Below are 25,859 nucleotides of genomic sequence, written 5' to 3' on the forward strand. Positions count from 1 at the left end.
GGCTTGTCTCAACATGTCCAGGTTTGCGCAGTAATACGAGACAGAACTGAGGTTGGCACTAGATTATTCACCTTACGTATAAATACGGCGCAGGTGGAAACAGCAGCACTTCGTTCAAAGTATCAGTTCATTCAGTTCATCATTCGTTCAAAGTAACGTATCGTCTTATCAAACGTTAAAGCCTTCACCACAAGTCAACGACCAAGTGAAGTGAGCAACCTTGCGTCTAAATAGAGCACTTAGAACCGCGTGCGAATAGGATAGTAAAAGTGTCAGAGCTTAGTGAAATAACGTCAAGTTCGACCTAGTTGAATGTGAAGTGTAGTGCACCGGAGAGTCTACACCGGCGAATGCAGAGCCTTTTCCGGCTGGATTATATTGCTTTCGGTACTGTGGCTGCTGGAGCAGAGAATCGTCTACCCCACTGCTGTGTGGGATCTACCCGTGAGGAGCATCACTCGAGCCCGTCTCTAGGAAGAGGCTGGCTGGCTTTCATCCATGCTGTCGCACATACTGGATTATAGCTGCTGCTTTTGTCTGCCGATCGAGGGGAGTATATGTACCGCCTCCCGTAGCTGGAGCTTATTTATTCCTCGTTGACCCAGACTTTGCATTCGAACATTCCTCTCCCCTGCTGGCTTACAACCGGAGGGAACCCCTTAGTATCTCCAGCTGACTACGAGTGTGCCTTATGTAATTCTTATGCTACAGGTGGCGTCAATTATACCCATCTTAATATGCTCATGGACAGGGCCGCCTCAGGGGGTGTGCGAGCAGTGCGGTCGCACAGGGCCTCGCGGGAAGGGGGGCCTCGCAAAAAAAAAAAAAAAAAAAAAAATATTATTATTTTTTTGTATTATTTTTTTTTATTTTTATTTTTATTTTATTTTTTATTTTTTTGCGAGGCCCCCCTTCCCGCGAGGCCCTTTTTCATCACAGACCTAAAATCTAGTTTTGCTTATATGCTTATATATTTCACATTAGACACGTTTGTAGAATGACTTGTTCCTGGGTCTGCACCTGGGTCACTATTGGAGCTCTGGTGCTCTGCAGCAGGCATTGGTTTCAATGAGGGGAGGGGTTACACTATTCTAAAGCGTCTGACTATTCCGTGCGTGCAGCATTGGAGTTTATCCCAGCCAAGGTGAAGAGGACATCGTTCGGCAGATGGACTGAAGATGAAAGTTGTTGCATGTTAGACAGTTCAGTCAGGCTAGCCATCCCGGCTAAAGACAGGGACAGCTAGTTAGCTTTAGCTACGTTATAATATTGAGTGCTAACGTGTGGTTCAGTCGGGATAGCCATGATGCTGTCGGCTAGTAGCTAGCTTAGCTAACGGCTAACTAGCGTTAGCTAACCTATCCAGAGGAGCGAGGCGAGGCGAGTGGATGTCTTTTCAAAAGAAGGAGAAGAGAACTTGTGAGCAGATAAATCTGTTAGGCAGCAATACGCCGAAAGGTGTCCAGTCTGCCGGAAAGTACTCGAAGAAGAAATTACACCGTGGGGCCAAGAAAGTCTCCTTCCACGTTGATACTGCGTTATGGTGAGTGACGTGAGTCAACCTATGATTATATACCCGCCGTGGACCTGACATCTCTCTTTCTCTCTCTCTCTGGAGCCAAACTGGTCGACTAGCTAATACTACTAGTAGCTAACGCTAACGGTGTGTGCCTGGTGGTGAGAGCCTGAGGTGCCTGATTGAGCTAACTGTTAGCCAGTTAGCTGTTTAGCGTCAGCTGGGAACGTTCGTTTGATGCTATCAGTTAGCCTTGAGAATAGCAGGCCCTTTGACAGAAGATGTAGTCGGGCCTGCACCATGACAAGGCTCTGGCCATAGCTTTTTGTCCCGCCAGCGAGAGGCCTTTCGTCAACGTGGAGACCTGTGTTGCGGCCTTTCGCCCTGCGTTCCTCGTGCAGGTAACTAAGATTAATGAAAATGTCATGACATTACCCCACTCTTCCTTCCTTCCCCTCCCGAATGTTTTGTTAATAACGATGTTTTTTTCCAGGCAAAACATATGCTACTTCACAACATTTGGAGATACGACATGTGCTGTGTGTGAATGGTCGTTTGTGTAGCTTGGGTAGCGTTGGGCCATTGGCCAAAGCTGTGTGTGGCCTGGTGTCACAGTACCTGGCTAGCCTATTTAGCTGATGTCGGCCATTGGCTCCTTGCTGCTTTGGTTTCTCTGGTATACCCTCTTCTTGTTGGATTTAAGTGTTGATCTTTGTCCTTTTGAATCTGTCATACATGCTCTAGTCTCTCTCTAACACACACACACATGACAAACACACATGTTCTCTCTCTCTCTCTCTCTTTCTAACACACACAGTCTGCCTATGGCGGCCTTTCTCGATGGCTAGGCTGTGCTCAAGGATCTTCAGTCACAGTGCTCAGGTATTCTGCCACTGTGTACTCTCTGTTTAGGGCCAAATAGCATTTCAATTTCTTTCCAATGTCTCTCTCTCTCTCTCTCTCTCTCTCTCTCTCTCTCTCTCTCTCTCTCTCTCTCTCTCTCTCTCTCTCTCTCTCTCTTGGATTTAAGTGTTGATCTTTGTCCTTTTGAATCTGTCATACATGCTCTAGTCTCTCTCTAACACACACACACATGACAAACACACATGTTCTCTCTCTCTCTCTCTCTGTACACTGTATATTGACTGTAGAACGGGAGCTCTCTCTCGCTCTCTCTTTTGCTATATGTTGACTGTATCATGCCCCGCCTCGGGCAGCGCTATTATTTAAGAATATGTTGACTGTATATATAAAAAAAAAAAAAATATATATATATATATATATATATATATATATAATTTTTTATTTTTTTTTACCTTTGGGGGGGGGGGGGGGGGGGGGGCTCGCGTTAAATCTCGCACAGGGCCTCGCATTTCTCCCAGGCGGCCCTGCTCATGGACTCTTACGCTCTTGACCTACTTAAGTGTTCTTCGCCATATAAGCGCAATTCATAATTCTCAATATTGTAACCTATCGTTGCTATAATAATAAATCCCTCCAAATATAACTTTCTTTGTCATTGAAGTATTCTTGTGTGGGTGTTCACCAGATATACCGTGTACTGTATGGCCAGTAATTAAAGTACATAACTAAGTAGTGGTTTAATAATACCATACTCTCAATACAGTCAGGGAATTGTACCCCTCAGTTACACCTGTGTTTCAACAACAACATGGACGGCTACCTGCTGCCATCTTGGCTTTAGAGCCCATGTAAAACATTCATTAGAGACCTGTTCGCTGTCCATGTCAGACTCAGTTTGCGTACAGACAATCCATGCCTAAACTAGATATGTAAAAGGTGAAAGACTCACACTCACAGCCATGCTGATTTGGCAAAATTACATCCATCCGTTTTCGTTTGAAACTACTTTTAGTTAGGGGAGTGTCATGGTTTCTCCATAGAGCCCCATTGTACTTTCTTAGCACAGCAGCTCACGCAGGTCCGGGGCTACTTAGTCACGTGACTCAGTTGGTATTGCCGATTGGCTCGAACACGGTATGTTTGTATACAGCGGACAGGTTTATAGTTCAACCTTTAAACCCACAAGCTGTCCAGCTGCAAAATCATTTAACTCAACTCGTTTAAATCAATTTCCCTGACACGCAAGCTGCTTTTGAGTAGCAGTTTAGAATGAGCCCCACCGACACTAACACAACAGTAACGGTTGCGTGTGGCCAGTTTAATTATGTTTATTTAACTCTTTCCGTGCCACTCACAAGATTTCTCGTGTTTTTTTATAGGTGGTTGAAAGCCACTCACGAGATTTCTCGGAATTATTATTATTATTATTATTTTTTTTTTAGCAATCTGAAAAATTATTGCATCACCCGAGCCTACCCGAGTATAGCCGAGCGGCGCCGGCGATCACTGTGGAAAAAAGCGCCCCCTGTCGTCTCCCAGATGACATAAGTGATTTTGGAATGGACTCAATGAAAATGAATGGGGAAAAAAATCCGGTACTCCACATTTTCCAGTCCACTGATCCAGCCGGGGTTACCACAGTTCATTCTGGAAGGAACCTCAGATCCCCGCTGATCATGGAGTTCTACAGTATCGCGTTGGATCCATACACGTATCGATTTTTTCGAATGGTGATCAGGAATTGGAATATACCAGTTGGATACCATCTGATGTCAGGTAAGGACTCTATGTTATCAGTGTTAGGATAATCAGAGTAAGTTTGATGAAGATATAGGCTGTTTTGTGAAATGTCTTCTTTCGGTTTCACTGTAAAAGTCCGAGAGGAAATCAACGAGGCGATTATCCGTGCGCGGCCGTAATGTGCTTGCGTGCACGTATAATATTGATCATCTAGCGTTTATTTGAAACGATTCATAAAAAGGCAGACGAAAAGGGGAGCTCCAGTAGCTCACCGCGTATCTCGGCGCTATTGCGGCGTCGGGGACAACCGTGCGCGTCACGGATCTGGGGTACACGAGTTCGACTCCCGGACTCGCCGTATTTTCTCAGAGTGTCTTCCCCCGATCTATACCCCATTCAACCTGTATCTGTCGGTCATGCTTGACCAGAAAAAAGCGATAAACGCTAAAAGAACCAGCTGTCTGGTCAAAGTAAAAAAAAAAAAAAAGGCAGACGAATATCAACGTTGTGGAATATTCCACTAAAAGACGATTTTCATAGAATGCTCCAGAATGAGCTGTTTTTTAGATCAAAACAGGGGCTTTTCTAACTGCTCTGAAACGGAAACGACGAGATAAAAAAACAATCTGCCTTGACAGCACTGACTGGAAAATAGTCTTTGATAACGCGATGGGCAGATTAGACACATAGCCATAATTTAAAACATAGATTAGGCGATATTAACGTTAACATTGGCGCCGATGGTGGCATTCAGCCGGTAAAAAGGAAAACCAGGCGTGGCGCTCAAAGTGTTAAAAACTAAGTAAACAACACTGAGGAGAAAAAAGGAAACCACTCATTTACACTAAAGCAAATAAAATCCATATAAATATGCTTGTCAAGCTACATCTAGCACATGTCAAGCCTACACACACACAATCACAGCCATCTCATGTGTACTTAAATGTGTGGGTACGTGGTGAGGATGTGTGCTGTGTGCACGCCAGGCGTATTTAAACATCAGCGGTGGAGTGTTCACGGGCGGTAATGAGGAGGTGAGTGGGTCACCCCACCCACCAGTGACTAACTGGATAGCAAAACGAAGGCTCCTCTTCACAGCTGCTCCGTCTAATTGACAGTTATGCAAATAAATGCGGCGCTAATGATAACACTGGAACCACGCGTCTGTGTGTGTATGTATGTATGTATGTATGTATGTATGTATGTATGTATGTATGTATGTATGTATGTATGTATGTATGTATGTATGTGTGGGTGTGTGTATGTGTGTGTGAATGTATGTGTGTGTGTGTGTGTGTGTGTGTGTGTGTGTGTGTGTGTGTGTGTGTGTGTGTGTGTGTGTGTGTGTGTGTGTGTGTGTGTGTGTGTGTGTGTGTGTGTGTGTGTGTGTGTGTGTGTATGTGTGTGTGTGTGTGAATGTATGTGTGTATGTGTGCTTGTGTGTGTATGTATGTGTCTACACACTATTAGGAACATGTGAAGTGTGTTTGTGTTCGTATTGGACGATCTTTCCCTCATTTGAACGATTTATTTATGTCCACATGAATTACAACAGTGAACGGACACAGATGGTGTGAAGGCAGACGGTCCAGAGGCCTTTCAGTTCCACTCAGACACGCTCTGTCACTGATCCCAGACCAGTTCCACTCACACACGCTATGTCACTGATCACAGACCAGTTCCACTCAGACACGCTCTGTCACTGATCCCAGACCAGTTCTACTCATACACGCTCTGAGTCACTGATCCTCTAAACTATTAACATTAAATACAACATTCTCACTGGCACAGTGCCTAACTTCTGTCTAAAGATTCTGCACCATGCACGGTCTGCACAAAATAATTTATAATTTATTTGTCCATGTTATTCAGCAGTAGGCTATTATGGGCAAACAAAATTCGTTAGATTGGACATTTTGATAAATTATTTCAAGTGGAGAATTGAGAAACACTGCCTATTGAATAATATGACAAATGAGTGTGAGTGAACAAAGCAATGCGTGCTTGAGAGGTTAGTCACCTTACTTAAAAATGCTTCAAATATTGCATGAATAGAACAATTAGATTGGACATTCGATTATGTATGTCATAAATAAATAAACATTCTGATGGCCTGTTTGCAGGCAGTCGGCCCCTGTGCAAGTCACTATACATTAACACATTGGACGCCAGACCCGAGTATAGTCGGGTTAACTCGCCGACGCTTGACCGGCAATCACGAGTATAGTAGTTTTTTTTTTTGCCTGATTTTCTGTGCTTTTTCCTCCCATCCCAATTTAGTCGTTATGCCAATTCCCCCCTTCCCTACCTGGTCGTTGTGCGCATGCGCCCCCTATTGGTCGGTCTAGGGAGCCCTGAGGTCTACCACATGCTTCCTCCGACACATGCGGAGACAGCCAGCGGCTCTCTTTTCACCTGACAGCGCAGACTCTCATTGGTGAAGTGTAACGCGTGGGAGGTCACGCTGCCTTCACCACTTCCTGTCTTTTGCTGTGCAGGCGCCCAGACCTGACCTGTAGGAGTCGCTGTCCACAACTCCAGATTACCACCCATCAACTTCCCTCTTGCTAACTCAGCCAAACGAATTAGTATGACGGCTGGCCCAAGCCGGAGGCAATGCTGACACCCGGATTCGAGACCGGAGTCTCTCGCATTGGTGATGAGCGCAATCTCCGCTGCGCCACCCAGCCGCCCGTAGTATAGTCGGGTTTTAATCGTTATTTCTTTTGGAATTGTATGGTTTAGGTGTTTTTCAGTAATTCCAGGAAAAAGGCGAGAAAAAGGCGTTTTACTGTAATCCAGTCATCACATTGTAATTTTTCGGCTGATTATCTAATCATCCTGAAATCAACGCTAGATTATCATTAGTAGGTCTCCTCGTCCATACATGAAATGACCGTCGTAGCGGGGCGCTCCCCCCAACCCCCACCGCAGCCAACGGTAAACAGCCATACACAGTCCACACATATAGCTGTGATCGCGGTCGAAATAAATGTCAGATCAACGATCAAATTTATATATAATCATTTTACCTTGTATCTGATGTAATGCAAAAGAGATAATCCAAATATCTGGTCGCAATTCCAAATAATGCTTGTGGAGGTCCGCACCACACTACCGACCAGTTCACAATGACGGGCGGGCGGAGTTACTGCTCGATGCCACGTTGTATAGAACTGGTTCGCCCGAGTATTTAAACCCTGCCCGCCCGGCTCAGATCGCCTCCTAAAACACACCAACCCATTTTCAATGAGATGCAATAGCTCCGCCTGGCAGTAGAGGGCGGTGTTGACCAGAGGCTGCAGCTATGAATTATGAATAGATATAGCGAATAAATGAAAAAAGATCCCAAAAACGAGTTAACTCGTTTCTGGCGCTCAACGCATGGCGGCCAATAATGAGTTAACTCGTTTATGGCGCAGAATGTGTTAAGCAGCACATATAAATGACAAACTAACTTAGTTAATTAATAACTAACATAAATAGCATCGTAATAATACGTAGGTTATTGATCAATGAATGTATTGATAAATAAATGCATATTACAAATGAAACACCAGTAGAAGTCATGTTATTTCCTCATTGTGAACGTGCTGCACGATTGTCGCTAGAAAATCTCCTGCTGTGTGGGTTTTCTCATTCATAACAATGGAAGCAATAACAGCAATAACAGCCTGGCAAGAATCGCCTGCCGTGTGCATTGGATTTAAGAGCTTAATTTCCTCTTTCTCATTTCGGGTTTATTTCTTCCCCTTCCTGATATCTGCCAACAGCGCTGGCAGGTGCAGACTGTTCAACGAGCCAACTGCGCTGGAGCAAATCAGGAGCAAATTGCACACCTATGGGCGGGTTTGCGCTAGTATCTCATCCGCAAATCACGCGCAGTTAACAATTTCAGTGCCGGCCATTTAACATTGAAAACCCCGTTGAGTGCCAGCATCCACTTCAATGATAGCGTTAAAAACGCATAATCTATGTTTTAAATTATGGCTATGTGTCTAATCTGCCCGTCGCTTATCAATGACTTGTTTGCAGTCAACATTGTCGAAACGGATTGTTTTTTAATCGGTTCATATCCTTTTTATAGCATTTTGAAAAGCCCTTGTTTTCAAGGAAAATATAAAGATTCTGTGATAAAGGCATTTACTGGAATATTCTAGAATACACAAACATTTTGTCATTTTCGGCCTATTTATGAATAGTTTTCAAATAAACGCTAGATTATCGATAGTATATGTGTACTTATGCACGCTATAGAGGCGGGCTGAAAAATCGATTCTCTCATTTCCTCATCAGCGATCACAGCCACACAGCCACATACACACATAGGGCAAACACTTATATCTCTGTGAAAACAGGTCTGATTATCCTAAGACTGGTAAAATAGATTCCTTACCTGAGATCAGATGTTATCCAAAAAGATTATTCCAATTCCTGATCGCCATTCCAAATATCGATCACGCTTATTGATTACAGTGTTGAGTACTGTAAATACATAATCCATGTGTTTTCCGGGCCGGCGAGCACAATCGATCCTTCAGATGCCTTGAGGGAAAAAATTAAATGAGGAAACTGACCACTCCCCTGCATCAGTCAGAACTGATGGGGTGCAGTTACACAGGGAGAGACGATAGGGGGCGGTATCTTCCCAATTGAGCTCAGAGAGACTCTGCAGCACTAACCCGAGGCTCGTTTGATGAAATATGAATTCAAATCGCCAATACAAAAAAATACGGCAAACAAACGACAAATCGCGTCGTCGGCACTCAATGGGGGGGTCTGATAAGACGACAATTGTCGTCGCTGGCATCCAAAGTGTTAAGGGTGCTATTACCGCACAATCCATTCTTTGTGAATTCGCCCCTGAGAGTCACTGACCCCAGATCAGTTCCACTCATATACGCTCTCAGTCCACAGCCAGATCAGTTCCACTCATACACGCTCTCAGTCCACAGCCAGATCAGTTCCACTCATACACACTCTCAGTCCACAGCCAGATCAGTTCCACTCCTATACTCAGTCCACAGCCAGATCAGTTCCACTCATACACACTCTCAGTCCACAGACAGATCAGTTCCACTCATACACACTCTCAGTCCACAGCCAGATCAGTTCCACTCATACACACTCTCAGTCCACAGCCAGATCAGTTCCAGTCATACACACTCTCAGTCCACAGCCAGATCAGTTCCACTCATACACGCTCTACGCGCTCTGGAAAAACATAGAGCTGTCAAGCATGATCTGATCATGACCCTAGGGGGAGAGAGAGAGAGAGAGAGAGAGAGAGAGAGAGAGAGAGAGAGAGAGAGAGAGAGAGAGAGAGAGAGAGAGAGAGAGAGAGAGAGAGAGAGAGAGAGAGAGAGAGAGAGAGAGAGAGAGAGAGAGAGAGAGAGAGAGAGAGAGAGAGAGAGAGAGAGAGAGAGAGAGAGAGAGAGAGAGAGAGAGAGAGATGGATAGACAGAGTCAGAGAGACACAGATAAAGGGACAGTGAGAGAGACAAATAGAGACACAGAGAGAGAGGCACAGATAGATAGAGACAGATAGAGAGAGACAGAGCAAGAGAGACAGACTTACTCCTCCTCTTGCCGACGTCTCCCTTGGAGGTAGCAGCCTCGTTCAGTAGGACCATTCCCATGGTGATGGCAGCATCTGGGAAAAGGTTGTGAAGGCAACAACAACAACCAGAAAAAGAGAGACTGGTGTACACACTGTCTCAGATAGGAGAGTGATACAAACACAAACAAACACACAGTCAGTATGTTCTTCCTGTGTCCCAGGACAGTTCAGTCAGTATGTTCTTCCTGTGTCCCAGGACAGTTCAGTCAGTATGTCCGTCCTGTGCTCCAGGACATAACACCACAGTCATTGGTAGTAAATCAATCAGATTGTGGACTCTGATGAGGACATGATTGAGGAGGTTTAAGTTAGGTTTACAAAACCTTCACATTTCATTATGATCTGTTAAATCCTGCAAAGAGGCTAGAGTGAGGAGTCTGATGATGTTTAACATTAGTTTATAATTTAAGCTTAAAATAGACTTGTATTGATTAATCAATCATCAATCAATATATTAAAATTAGCTTAAAATGTTACTCTGGCCTCTTATTTAACTCTTTATCTACTTGAAATGTACTGAATTTTTTTTATATATATGTCACACAAATGCGTTTTTGAATTTTTGGCTGGTAAAAGATCTGCCTGGCTGGTCGTTTTTTAAATCACCTTGGCTGTGTCTCAGGACAGTTCAGTCAGTATGTTCTTCCTGTGTATCAGGACAGTTCAGTCAGTATGTTCTTCCTGTGTCTCAGGACAGTTCAGTCAGTATGTTCTTCCTGTGTCTCAGGACAGTTCAGTCAGTATGTTCTTCCTGTGTCTCAGGACAGTTCAGTCAGTATGTTATTCCTGTGTCTCAGGACACTTCAGTCAGTATGTTCTTCCTGTGCTCCAGGACCGTTCAGTCAGTATGTTCTTATTGTGCTCCAGCACAGTTCAGTCAGTATGTTCTTCCTGTGCTCCAGGAACGTTCAGTCAGTATGTTCTTATTGTGCTCCAGCACAGTTCAGTCAGTATGTTCTTCCTGTGCCTCAGGACAGTTCAGTCAGTTAACACACTCTCCTAAAGCTAGACATCAGAGAGAGAACCCTCCACTCAGTGATGTCACTGGGATGTAAAAGCTGAGGCTGCTCCATAGACAATGCATGTGGCTTATGAGGTCATGTGGTGTGTGTGAGCCCTTGCACCCAAAACAAGGTTTATAGAAGATCTGAACCTGAATGAAGCTCCTTTAGGTGCAAGAGCTCACATAAACATTGCCTACAGTACAGTGCTTTCTATGTATTTGTACATTTGTTTTCTATGGATGTATTTATATATTATTATTGTAGTATTTATTCTATAGATCTATTTATTTGTAGATGTATTTACTTGTAGGATGCATTTATTTGTAGATGTATTCATTTGTAGATGTATTTGTATTATATATCTATCTGCCTATCTATAGGGAGGTATAGTGGTTACGTCATTTTCGGTTTTTCCGTTATTGATATCATATTTCATTTTTTCGCCATGGTATTCATAATTCCCTCACCCAGCCTCGGCTGATACAGTGGGAGCCTGCACAACTCTGCAACGCTTCAATACTGCCGCCTGGTGGATGGATCTCTGGTGATCTCCGTGCATCTGGGAAATGCGTCCGGCACTCACATATTGTTGCGGGACTCTAGACACACATCCGTGTATATGGATCGCTGCCATAACTCAATAATCGATATGATTTGGGCGTTTATTATTATTATTATTTAGGATCATTGTTTAGGATCATGTACAGTTGACATTTTTTATATAGTGTGTATCGGCAACAAACGGCAGTTGATCATCTATATATGCGTTTATGCCTATAACTCACATTCTAGGAATTACTGCAGAAAACGATAAAAACATATTTATATTCTAGACGGTATTTTCATATGAATGAAAAAGTATAACGTTCCTACATCCTGAACGATAGATATTCGATGTTGAATGGGCCATAGTAATGTCAATTTAGCAATACAATTTAAAAAGTTATAGCCCTGCAAAGAAGGTGAACATCTCCATAGGCTTAGAGTGGTGGCAGAGAGTGGTATGAGACGGGCAAACTCTGTGGCAGTTAATGTGTTAATGCATTTCCCCATTGACCATTTCTAAATTGGCTCGTTTTAGATAAATAAAGCATTAACGTTGGCATGGTGTACCTTTCTGTGCGTATTCATCCACAATCTATAGCTCAACATGAAAATATTCGCAATTAATCGTAAAGGTAGCAAAATAACAACGTTATTCACGGTTCACGACAGTAGACATAATTAGCGGGGTAACGTTAACGTTAGCTAGCTAGCTTGGTCAGCTGGCCGTGACAGGGATAATGCGACAGTCTAACAGGCCAATAGCATAGCGTACTGAACAACAGGCTGCCTACTGGTAAGTGTAGTTCTTTTTTTACGACAAATTAAAAACCTTATAACTACCTTTATTTCAACCAAAAATGCTTAAACAATAATGTTAGTGGTAGAAGGGAACTCATTTTGTGCAAAAATGGAAAGCTTGCCAATGTTCATGCGGCAGAATTGTTATAATAGCCGATAATCCATTTTCCCAATGATAAATCCCTATACGGGTGGAACAACCAGTGACGTCAGACAACACCTCCCTAATATCTAATCACACCGTATCTATCTATTCGCGATATTTCTATCTCTATATCTCTATCTATCGACCTATCATACTGTACTATCTATCAATCTTTTATTTTTATCAATCTATCAATCTCTATCTATCCATCTATTTGCTATTTTGGTGCTAGTAGAATGTGAGCCCATTCTATTGTTGTGCTTTGTTGTGAGTCACTGTGGATAAGGCATCTGTTACCTGACTAAAGTGACTGGTTAACATATTTCCCCTTCAGTGAAGAACAGGCCCATAGTGATGGGGCTCAGTTCTGGATGGAGCCAGCAGGAGGGCATCCAAATCCAACAGGACGGGTTCTGGAAAGCTGGTGCATTGGGGGAGTGTTGTTATGTCCACCTGACCTCAATGTGTGTGTGTGTGTGTGTGTGTGTGTGTGTGTGTGTGTGTGTGTGTGTGTGTGTGTGTGTGTGTGTGTGTGTGTGTGTGTGTGTGTGTGTGTGTGTGTGTGTGTGTGTGTGTGTGTGTGTGTGTGTGTGTGTGTGTGTGGTTGTGGTTGTGGTTGTGGTTGTGGTTGTGTGTGTGTGGTTGTTGTGTTTGTCTGGGCCAGTCCAGTATAAACAAAGCAGTGTGATTAAAACTGGAAGAGAAAGGTTTTTAATAACCATGAATAAAAGGCACACAGCTGAGGTCTGCGTGTGTGTGCGCGCATGCATGTGTGTGTGTGTGTGTGTGTGCATGCATGTGTGTGTGTGTGTTCATTGGACACAGTGCTAGCCAGTGCTCCAGCTGTTGCTATGAGACGGTTGAGAACCAGCTTGAAACACGCCATACATCTGTTCAAAATTAAGACACTTGCGACGTTGAAACACGCTCTGCTCTCTGTGTCGTCGAGAATGTGGAGCGTCGAAGAAGCCAGCATGTTTTTTTTTATCCTATCAGACAACAGGAGAGATATCACATGACCAACATTTTGAACCCCAGGGTCACGATTGTATGGAGAGCCACAAAGCGAGTTGTGTTGCACGTTAAAGTGAGACGTCCCCCTGTTCTGTTAGAAACACTGATCTGTGGTCAGCCTGTTCTCTGCAGGTCAGACTACCTGAAACATGGTGGAACACTGTGACTGATCTGGAGACAGCGTGTTCCCTGCAGGTAAGACTACCTGGAACATGGTGGAACACTGTGACTGATCTGGAGACAGCCTGTTCCCTGCAGGTAAGGCTACTGTACCTGGAACATGGTGGAACACAGTGACTGATCTGTGGTCAGCCTGTTCCCTGCAGTTAAGACTACCTGGAACATGGTGGAACAATGTGACTGATCTGGAGACAGCCTGTTCCCTGCAGGTAAGACTACCTGGAACATGGTGGAACACTGTGACTGATCTGGAGACAGCCTGTTCCCTGCAGGTAAGACTACTGTACCTGGAACATGGTGGAACACAGTGACTGATCTGTGGTCAGCCTGTTCCCTGCAGGTAAGACTACCTGGAACATGGTGGAACAATGTGACTGATCTGGAGACAGCCTGTTCCCTGCAGGTAAGACTACCTGGCTATCTGGGTCTCTGTGTGCCTGTCTGCTAATCGCAGGATGAGATGCATCATGTAACTGTGTGTGTGTGTGTGTGTGTGTGTGTGTGTGTGTGTGTGTGTGTGTGTGTGTGTGTGTGTGTATATGTGTGTGTGTGTGTGTGTGTGTGTGTGTAGGGGGTAGGAGGTGTGTGTGTGTGTGTGTGTGTGTGTGTGTGTGCGTGCGTGCGTGCGTGTGTGTGTGTGTGTGTGTGTGTGTATGTACGTGTGTATGTGTGTGTGTGCTGAAGCCAAAATGGACGCCCGGTTTCACACTGAATGCTATATTTTGCCGTGATATGGTGGAAACTGATATACAAGGGAGCCATAATGGCAATGTAGTTTCTCTATTACTACTGCAATGTAGGAACCGCATGTTCATGTGTGTGTGTGTTTATGTGTGAGTGTGTTTATTTGTGCATGTACTAGTATGTTTGTGTGTACATATGTACAGTATGTCTGTGTGCATGTATGTGTGTTGTGTGTGTTGGGGTATGTCCGCGGTTTTGGCCGCATACCTCTGTGTGTTGTGTGTTCATGTGCACATGGGTATTGATTCGAATGTGTGTGTGTGTGTGTGTGTGTGTGTGTGTGTGTGTGTGTGTGTGTGTGTGTGTGTGTGTGTGTGTGTGTGTGTGTGTGTGTGTGTGTGTGTGTGTGTGTGTGTGTGTGTGTGCATGTGCGTGTGCGTGTGTGTGTGTGTGTGTGTGAGACAGAGACAGATTGCAGGGAGAAAAGGTTGTGTCCACTGGGAAGCTGCAGATGTGAGAACGCCCCAACAAATACAATGAAATGGGAGAGAGATAAAGAGAGATAGAGAGATTGAGATATTGAGGGAAACAGAAAGGAGGGAGAAAGAGAGAGGGAGAGAGACGAGAGAGAGAAAGAGAGGGAGAAAGAGAGATTAAGATAGCGGGAAACAGAAAAGAGAGGGAGAAAGAACGAGACATAGAGAGAGAGAGAAAGAGAGAGACAGAGATAACGTCACGGTGACCAAATGCATCCACATTTTTATAGGATTCTATCACATTTTCATAACAATAGCGAATATAACTTACCCTGCGCCGTTTTCATTGAGGTTTCTTACAAATTAACGATGTTTTATTTGTCCTTTATATGCGGATAACATTCAAATCTTAAATTGTACCATTATGTTTCCCTTTAGACAACAAACATAATGCTAATGATGCACGTTTGTTAAGATAATTAGGTGACCATTCTCGATCACTGTACTCAGGTCCCATTAATAGTTTAACGCTGTTCAGATCGCGTTTTCCTAATCCGGCGCTGACCAGTGACCTGTGAACTAGGTGCTAAAGGTCTTGGGAATTGTATTCATTTTGTAGTCATAACATTAATTCATTTTCACCTTTTAAACCAATGCTGCCATCTACTGACAACAGAAAGTGTTGTCTATAACGTTAAATTGAGAGGCTACCCGCACACGTGTAAACACCGTCGCCCAAAACACATTCTAGATATTCCCACTTTTTACTGGTACATAGGTTCATATCTAATAGTCTTTAGATGACTAAATATTAGGGATGCTCGATATTGGCGTTTTTACCGATACCGATTTACCGATATTGTCCAACTCTTAATTTCCGATACCGATATCAACCGATACCGATATGCAGGGTTTCCCCCCCAAAAAAACTGAATAATTTCAGGTAATTAACATTACATATCTCTTGTTGTGGAATTAACACAACATTATGCATACTTTTGACAATAAATTAAATCAGAATTTGTTCTTACTTGCTTGCCTGGTTAAATAAAGGTTATAGAAATGTAAAAAAATAATTTTTTTTACCAATACCGATATTTTCTGATATCACATTTTAATGCCAATATCGGCCGATAATATCGGTATGCCGATAATATCGGACATCCCTACTAAATATAGATGAATACTCATGAAATTTGATATATATATATATTCTAAAATAAGTATAATTTCACTTCATCTACCTGTCGACATGAAATTCCCAAACGCTGACGGTAAAAAAACCTGGATGTCGCACAAAATGGGGCGTGACCGAATTTGGTCCCAGACAAAGAGAGTGACTGAGATTGGTCTACGTTCCGTTAGATTGAGAGTGAGCGAAATAGAGAGCCAGATAGAGAGATAGAAAGAGAGAGATTGAGAGAGAGAGATAGAAAGAGAGAGATATTGAGAGAGATAGAGAGATACAGAAATACAGAGATGGAGAGAAATAGAGAAGAAATTGAGAGGGATGAATGTGATGAAGAAAGAGAGTGTGTTCATCTGTGATCAGAACAACCTGTCTGTGTTTCTGTGTGTATGTGTGTGTGTGTGTGTGTGTGTGTGTGTGTGTGTGTGTGTGTGTGTGTGTGTGTGTGTGTGTGTGTGTGTGTGTGTGTGTGTGTGTGTGTGTGTGTGTGTGTGTGTGTGTGTGTGTGTGTGTGTACAAACCCATTGGTCAACAGCAGATGCAGTGATGGGTATCTTCCAACACACACACACACACACACCTGTTTCTGCTTGTGTGATCATACACAGGCACAGACATATACAGATGCACATATTAACACACACAGGTACAGTACATCAGCAGACACACACACACACACCTATACTGTGGACAAACATCGCTGAGCAGCAGGTGTGGCCTCTGCTTTCCTATTTCCCATGAGGCCTAGGGGTGGGCGACATGGTGATTATAACTAAACACTACCATTACACACACACACACATATATATATATTTTCATTTAGCTGCAGCCGCTCCTGAACCTGTTTATAGTTGACATGCATCGACCGCACAGTCATCTTACCGCTTTTGAGAAGCCCTGACACACACAGTGTGCACATTTATCAGCCCTAAAACACACACACACACACACACACACACACACACACACACACACACACGTACACAAGCAGCCTGGCAAGATAATAAAACTGGTCTCTAGGCGGAGAGAAAAACACAATTTGACAGCTATCACAGCAGATAAGACACTTCTTGTTGCTGTTGATCGGATAAATGCACACATAAGTACACACACACACACACACACACACACACACACACACACACACACACACACACACACACACACACACACACACACACACACACGCGCGCGCGCGCGCGTAGAGACGGTGGTGTCGTCAGCGTAAAAGGATACTCAGCAGGAGGATGATGTGGGACTCCGCTACAAACTGCGCTTGACTGCTGCCGTGGATGTAGCTCTGTTGGAGAGAGGGAGAGATCTCTGTCAAACATTGTTATAATTGCAATTTGGCAGAACCTCACTGCAAACGGGACACTCCAGTTTGACACAGAGGACCAAAGAGGGCCACAAAGAATAATAATAATAATAATAATAATAATAATAATAATAATAATAATAATAATAATAATAATAATAATAATAATAATAATAATAATAATAATATATTTGATTTGTAATGGCGCTTTATATTAGTGGAACAAATCTCAAGGCGCTTAGTGTAGAATAACAGAAAAACTAGTAAGAGAGTAAAAAAATAACATAAAATAAGTAGGGCTAACACTAGTAAAAGAGTAAAATAACATAAAATAAGAAGGGCTCAAACTAGAAAGAGTAAAAGAACATAAAATAATAAGAAGGGCTAAAACTAGTAAAAGAGTAAAAGAACATAAAGTGTGTGGAACTAAAACTAGATAAAAATCAACAAAAGGCTCTATTAAAAAGATGTGTTTTGAGGCCCTTTTTAAAAGCATCCACGGTATGAATGAAGGTAGGAGAGTGAGATCAGGGGAGCAGCAAATTATTATTATAGTCTCATTTTCCCTTTTTTGCTGTTACGATCCATTACTTCTCTTGAACAATACAGATCAGAATCAGAATCAGAATCAGAAAGGTCTTTATTGCCAACTAGTTTTCACAAGGAATTTGCTTTGGTCGATTTCGGTACGACAATAGCGTACAGATACTCAAATAAAAAGGTGGAATAAAATCAAATGGAATATGAACTAAATTAACCTGTTAACTCTTTAATTGCCAGACCAGCGATATCTCGGGTTAACTCACCATGCGTTGGAGACCAGAACCCGAGATACCTCGGTTTTGGTAGTTTTTTCTTTTATTCGCTATTTTCATTCATTATTCATCCATTGACCTCGGTGTTGCCATATGAAAGGATTTTGAGATTGCCAAAGTGCAATACCGGCCACATCCTGCCAGATGGCAGTGTCGCCCAACCTTTGAAACCTTATATCTAACTCTGTGTTACTCTCAAATGTCTCCTGGCGCTATATTTAGACGGAGCCGAGTTAGTCGCTTCATCCTACCTATTCGAAACGCATCTGGCACACTCAATCCAAAAGTTGTGCCAAATTATGTCCGGGACCAGATAGACACCGATACTGGAAATCACGATCAGACAATTGGAATATTCTTTTTGGAATACCACCGACCACAGGTAAGGACTATCTGACATCAATTTTAGCTTGATCCAACAATGTTTTCATATCCATCCAGCTGATCGGCTTCTGTAGTGTTCAACACGAATGCCGTTACTGGCAATCAAAGCATCATAAACTACCCCCCCCCCCCCCCCCCCCATAAATATCATTATTTAATAAAACACAGAAAAGGATCACCAAGTTACTCTCGATAAAAAAAAACGTTACAGACAACATTGAGACAAAGCTTCCTGACACAAACTCTAGTTTCAGAGTGTGGTGCTGAGTACCAAGTATCTCATGATGCAGCAGTTACGGTGTTGATACCATTCAGCACCACATATCTGTGTGAAGCTGGCTTTTCATCCATGACAGCTCTGAAAACAAAATATAGGGCCAAGTTGAGCCTTGAGGATGACATGCGTGTTGCCTTGTCAAAGACTGACAGCAATAAAGGCTTAAGGGGACCCTGCTTTTCTTTATCATAAATCGATCAATAGAGACCATGTTAGATCCCCATGTGGGGTATCATTGGAAAGCCACACTCATTGGCTACAACCCGGTAAAAAAAAATTCGAGATCACCAAATGATTGACGGAGCTAGAGCCCCGGGAGTCGGGGGTGGTAATGTGTACTTTGGCATATGCCTCACATATCGGCATGTAACTCGAGAACCGCTGAACAGATTTTGTCACCTGGAAGGGCAATCGACAGGCAACAAATAAGGCTTTAATTCTATCTATATTTTGTATTAAAAGAAATGCACACCCGAGCCGCTAGAGGTCGGCAAAGTGGCGTGTCGTAAATCGCGAATGTTTTTATTTTCTTCATTAAATAATTTTTTTATCCAAGAGTAAATAACCATAAACCATATCAAAACAGCAGTCGAAGTGTATATTTTCATGTTTACCAATGTTTTATAAGATTTACCGAAAATAAGAATGTATAAAACAAATTCTAATTATATCTATTTTATCGTAAAACTGTGAGGAAATGACTAAATCCAGACACTGCCATTGGAAAGAGGAGCCTTTTCCCTATCCATAGATGTATGATTTGGCCAAGGTCAAGGTCAAGTTCAAAGTCAAATATTAATTCATAATTAAAATGGATTCTAATTTATTACTGTATCTACAAATCCTTCTGTTTAATCATCTTCCCTTTATTCATTTGCTTAGCTCAATGTTTTCATGGTGTTATTCACCGGCACAGATGCTAAATAAAATCATAATTTATATTCTCCTTTTTTTATTACAATTTACTCAAGCCTAGTAACATACACAATATTTCTGACACTGAGAAAACATACCCCCAGGTGCCTAGATGTTCCTAGATACCAAGAACATGCACATTGACCTTGTAGAAGTGGAGCAATCTTCCATTTACTTAGGCATGTACCTTTAGGCAAAATTTCAGAAAATAGGGCTACAGCTTAACAGGTTAAGATAGAAGCACAATAGAATATAATTATGAAAATAAATAGGCCATGGCTGTACATTTTGATTGATTTATTGATTGATGTTTTATCAATATTAATATATAGTATACTTGACAGTAAGCATATATACCAAGATGGCCACAAAAAAAGAAAACAAAAGAAAACATAATATAACAAGCTGTAAACAATGTATGTAAACAAATAAACAAGAATAATTCATATACAATTATATAGGATATAATGTGTTTTGCCTCAAGTGCCATGCTTTCTCCAAAAATCCTGCAAAACTGAAAATCTCCTCCACAAAAAAAACAACTCAACATACAACTCTCAGACTGCCAAAAAAAATCCGGATTTACAAAGAATTTTCTCAAATAAAGCCCTCCTCAAATCGGTGTACAAGGGGCAGTGAAAAACAAAATTATATGCATCCTCCACCATTCCCAGATCACATAGAACACACAACCGCCCCTCCTCATGTTTACCTTGGAATCTACCCAGTTCCACAGCCAGTGGCCAATGTAAATAAAAATAAATAAAATGAGATATAAACTAAATTAAATAGAAGCACAATAGAATAATAGTATAATACAGATACAGAAATATAGAAAAAGGAAATATATATATACATATATACATACAGTACATATACACAGTATATTGAGACATAATCCACATGTATCTCCCCTAGTACTTGATATGTGACAAAACATTCCTCTCTCCATGCCAGCAGCAGGAGTATACATGATAGGTTGAAAAAATACTCAAATGTCCACCCATGTACAAACAAATAGGGAGAAGGACAAATACATTTTTTAGCGTTTATCGCTTTTCATGGTCAGACATGACCAACAGATGAGGAGAGGATGAACGGGAGAAGAGGGGGAGGACATGCGACAAATGGAAGTCACCGGGAGTGGGAAGCGGACCCGGGACGGCCGCTTCGCGACGCAGCGCGATACATGATGTGCTACTGGAGCGCCCCTGCCCGCCTCATTTTCTTTGTGAATAAAATCTCTGCACCAGAAATGAAGACAAAAAGGCTGTTTAAAAAGCTGAAGCAAAAATGGACGCCCGGTTTCACACTGAATGCTATCTTTTGCCTTGATATGATGGAAACTGATATACAAGGGAGCCATAATGGCAATGTAGTTTCTCTCTTACTATCTACTGCATGTTTATCTCTCTATACCTCCTTTCTCTCCTCTATAAAAAAACCCGCCTCACCATCCACGCCGACCTCCACAAACAGCACGTCTCCTCCTACCGTGATGCACTCCAAGCTGCCAAATCTGCCCACTACTCCACCATCATCAACAGCAGCAACCGCAACCCCCGGACCCTCTTCTCCACTGTCAAGAAACCCCTACAACCCCCGGACAATAACTCACTCTCCTCCCCTGACCTCTGCAACTCGTTTCTCCTCTTCTTCAATAATAAAGTATCTTTAATCAACAGCTCACTGAGTGCCCGCATCGCCAATTCCCCCACCCTCGCCCCCCCCACCAACATTTTTCCCCCACCTGACTCCATCCCTCCAACCCCTTTTACTGCCTTCGCCCCAGTTGACTCCTCCTTCATCATGGACCTCATGACTACCTCCAAGACCACTACCTGCTCCCTTGACCCCCTACCCACTACTCTCACCAAAGCCTGCCTCCCTGCTCTCATCCCCCACCTCACCGCCCTTTTCAACCAGTCACTATCCCTAGGCCACGTCCCCTCCCCCTACAAACTCGCCGCTGTCACCCCTGTCCTCAAAAAACCCACTCTTGACCCATCCAGCCTCTCCAACTACCGCCCCATATCCAATCTTCCTTTTTTCTCAAAAACACTGGAACGTATTGCTGCCTCCCAACTCCACTCCCATCTCCAGTCCAACACCCTCTATGAACCCCTTCAGTCTGGCTTCCGTCCCGCTCACAGCACCGAAACTGCACTGGTAAAGGTCATCAACGACCTCCTCATCTCCGCTGACTCCTGTGCCCTCAACATCCTGATCCTACTCGATCTCAGTGCAGCCTTTGACACAGTGTGTCACTCCATCCTCCTCCAAAGGCTGCACCAACTGGGTGTTGAGGGCACAGCACTTGACTGGTTCTCCTCCTACCTCACTGACAGACACCAATTCATCTCCCTCTCTGGCCACACCTCCTCCCCCTCCCCAGTCACACAGGGGGTCCCCCAATGCTCAGTCCTTGGCCCCCTGCTCTTCATCTGCTACATTCTCCCCCTTGGTCACATCATCCGCAAATACCACCTCAACTTCCACTGTTACGCTGACGACACCCAAATCTACATCAGTACACAATCCCCCCACAGCCCACCCCTCAGTCACATCGAATCATGCATCACCGAACTCCAAACTTGGATGACCCACAACTTCCTCAAACTGAACAGTGACAAGACTGAACTTCTCATCATTGGCACCAAAACCACCCTCACCAGATCCGGACCCATCACACTCACCATCAACGACTCCACCATCACCCCCTCCCCCCTAGTCCGCAACCTTGGTGTCCTCCTTGACCCCACCCTCTCATTTGACCCCCACGTCCGCTCCATCGTGAAAACATCCTACTTTCACCTCCGCAACATCGCAAAAATCCGTCACTGCCTCTCCCCCCCCGCTGCTGAATCCCTCATTCACGCCTTCATCTCCTCCCGCCTGGACTACTGCAACTCCCTCCTCACTGGTATCACCTCCCGCTCCCTCCATAAACTGCAAATGGTCCAAAATTCAGCCGCCCGCCTCCTCACTAACACCCGGTCTCGCGAACACATCACTCCTGTCCTCCACTCCCTCCACTGGCTCCCGATCAAACACTGCATTAACTTTAAAACACTACTCCTCACCTTCAAAGCCCTCCACAGCCTGGCCCCCCCCTACCTGACTGATCTCCTTCTCCCCTACCGCCCCACCCGTTCCCTCCGGTCCTCCTCCACTGCCTCCCTCACTGTCCCGACATCCAAGCTTAAAAACTTCGGAGATCGGGCCTTCTCTCGCACTGCACCCCGACTCTGGAACTCCCTCCCCCAGTCCATCAGAGACTCCCCTACACTCTCCACCTTCAAAGCTCGCCTCAAAACCCACCTGTTCTCCCTTGCCTTCAACCCCCCCCACCCCTAAACCCCCCCCCTCCCCTCCAACCTGATTGATATGTCTCCAGTCTTTTTTTGTGCCATCAGGCTGTCTCCCCCGTTCCCCCCATGGTCTCATGTTCCTTTTGTTTTTGTTTATTTGTTGTTTTGTTTTTGTTTCTTTGCTTTCGTTTCTTTGTTTGTACCCCTGCTCCCGACTACTGTCAGCGACTTCGGGTTATTGAGAAGCGCTATATAAATTAAATGAATTATTATTATTATTATATTCTCGTCAGATTGTAAATGTGTCTCTAGGCTTGTGTTGACCTGTCAGCCCACTCAGTGAGACACACACACACACACACACACACACACACACACACACACACTAGGGGTGTAAAGGTACGCGTATCCGTACCGAACCGAACAGTTTCAGTGTGTACCGTACCGTACCGAACGGCTGTGTAGTGTACCGAATGAATACAACGGTATGTTAACCACTAACGACCGCCCACCGGGGGCTGTTTTTTTCACAATCTAATATAATTATTATTATTATAAAAAAAATATTACAAGTCGATTATTAATTTCAATATAGAATATTCGTTGACAGCCCTACAAGTACAATTAGTTACTGCACACTACATCACCCCTGAGTGGAACATGGAAAGCCAAATTTCCCCCCACTGTACCGAAAACTCGTACCGAACTGTGACTTCAAAACCGAGGTACGTACCGTACCGTGGTTTTTGTGTACCGTTACACCCCTAACACACACAGACACACAATGTGACTATTACACACACATATAAACACACATACAGAACAAGGCATTTCAATGTAAAGTATGTGTATTTTATTTGTGACAAATAATACACAAACTTGAAACTTGAACATACACAAACACAAGACAAAAGACAGAGAGAGAGAGGAAGATAGTGTGTGAGAGGAAGAGAGAGAGTGTGTTAGAGAGATAGAGATATAGAGAGATAGATAGATAGATAGAGAGAGAGAGAGAGAGAGAGAGAGAGAGAGAGAGAGAGAGAGAGAGAGAGAGAGAGAGAGAGAGAGAGAGAGAGAGAGAGAGAGAGAGAGAGAGAGAGAGAGAGAGAGAGAGAGAGAGAGAGATAGAGAGAGAAAGAAAGTGAAGGAGAGCGAGAGATAAAGAAAGATAGGGAGAAAGTGAAATAGAGAGAGGGAGAAAGTGAAAGGGAGAGATAGAGAGAGGGAGAAAGTGAAATAGAGAGAGGGAGAAAATGAAAGAGAGCGAGGGGTCACGCCGGTTGTCAAAACAGTATTAAAAATACACTTAATCAAAAGAAAAAACATATGGTCATATGATCTAATCCATTACCCACTTACACTGTTCACTGAACAAGAAACACAAACACAAACACAAACACACACACACACACACACACACACACACACACACACACACACACACAGACACACACACACACACAGACACACACAGCTCTGAGCTTGTTTGTGTTTCATCCTTGGCAGTATATCCTGACTGTGCTCTTCTGTCACATGTTTATTTTTTTTTATATTGTCAAATAAAGTCATTCATTCATTCATTCATTCATTCATTCACTCTCACACACACACACACACACACACACACACACACACACACACACACACACACACACACACACACACACACACACACACACACACACACACACTGTTAGTCTCATGGCTCGGAGCAGCTGTCTCTTCTAATACACACTCACCCTGCTGATATGCTGACATGCATATAGGACATGTCAAGCTCTCGTACTGTACTCATACTGTGTGTGTGTGTGTGTGTGTGTGTGTGTGTGTGTGTGTGTGTGTGTGTGTGTGTGTGTGTGTGTGTATGTGTAGATGTATGGGTGTGTGTATATGTGAATGTGTACAGTATATGTGTGTGTGTGCGTGTAGTTCATCATCAACCTTTATTTATTCTCGAAATTACAATTGAGGTCACCCTCATTTTCAATGTAGTCAAGACTTTCGAGACTTTACAGACATTTCAATGCACACATTTCTACAATATAACAATAATAAATATTAATAGCTATCTACATAGTACTCTCAGTCCAGAGTGCACCACAGCAATTAGTATAACTTTTTTTTAAAGAAAATAAAAATTTACATGGGCATAAAATCAGCACACAAATTGACAAAATAAAAAATTGCATAAACTTCAGACAACTTCAGCTGAACGTGCTCCGCGTCTTGACTAGCTCCTCATAGAGGGGGTGGGAGGGGTTCCAGGATAGCGACCAGCTTCCTTCTCATCCTCCTCTCTGCCTCCACCTCTAGTCTGACCAGCTTGACTCCCACCACATAGCTAGCCTTCCTCAGTAGGACGCTGTAGGACGCTGACTACTACAGACTGGTAAAACGACTGCAGCAGTCTGCAGCAGGTAAAACGACTGCAGCCTGCTCTGTCCCTTCCTGTAGAAGGCTTCTGTGTCCCCCCGGATGGTGATGGGAGTCAGGGTCGGCTCTTCTTGCCTCTCCGGTAGTCCACCACCAGCTCCTTGGTCTTGTTGATGTTGACTTGGAGGTGGTTGCTGTCGCTCCACCCTACAAAGCTCCACCAAGGCTCTATACTCATCGTCATTGTTGTCAGTGGAGGAGTCATTAGATAACTTCTGCAGGTGGCACCTGCTCGAGTTGTGGCAGAAGTCAGAGGTGTAAAGGGTGAACTGGACAGTTCCTTTGGGGGCGCCGGTGTTGCTCACCAGCACATCAGAATGACTGTCGTGCAGTCTGACGTGCAGTCTGTTGGTGAGGTAGTCCGTGCTCCAGGCCACCAAGCCGTGCTCCAGCTGCCTCACCTGCATCACTTCAGCTTGAAGCAACGGTAATGTTCTGGATATACGATATAACCATACTGTGTAGCTAGCTAGCTAGCTAATGTTGCTAGGCATGGAAGTTGGAGCTTGTTGTGATTGGAAGCACCAAGTGTTGCACGTCACACTGATCTCAGACCTGCTGTTTGAGTGCGTTCACGCTTTAACCATCAGATGTCGCTGGTGACAGTGAGCTGAACCGGGCTGCCCCAGC

The 25,859-nt window shown here is 43.6% G+C and overlaps 1 protein-coding gene across 1 annotated transcript in view; it reads right to left on the reverse strand.

The window, feature by feature from the left end:
* Positions 1 to 25,407, reverse strand: part of LOC311231688 (dolichyl-diphosphooligosaccharide--protein glycosyltransferase subunit TUSC3-like) — a gene marked incomplete at its 5' end in the record, with an annotated part of 107,261 nt that extends 81,854 nt beyond the window's left edge. Inside the window, 4 exons of the mRNA XM_084318316.1 lie at positions 9,699 to 9,773; positions 17,013 to 17,076; positions 24,156 to 24,163; positions 25,305 to 25,407. Coding sequence (XP_084174442.1) covers positions 9,699 to 9,773; positions 17,013 to 17,076; positions 24,156 to 24,163; positions 25,305 to 25,407 — 250 coding nt within the window. The remainder of the gene's footprint in view (positions 1 to 9,698; positions 9,774 to 17,012; positions 17,077 to 24,155; positions 24,164 to 25,304) is intronic.
* Between the last annotated feature and the right edge of the window lie 452 nt (positions 25,408 to 25,859).

The sequence above is a fragment of the Notolepis coatsorum genome, assembly GCF_963971535.1.
Source record: "Notolepis coatsorum genome assembly, chromosome: 7".
NCBI lineage: Eukaryota > Metazoa > Chordata > Actinopteri > Aulopiformes > Paralepididae > Notolepis > Notolepis coatsorum.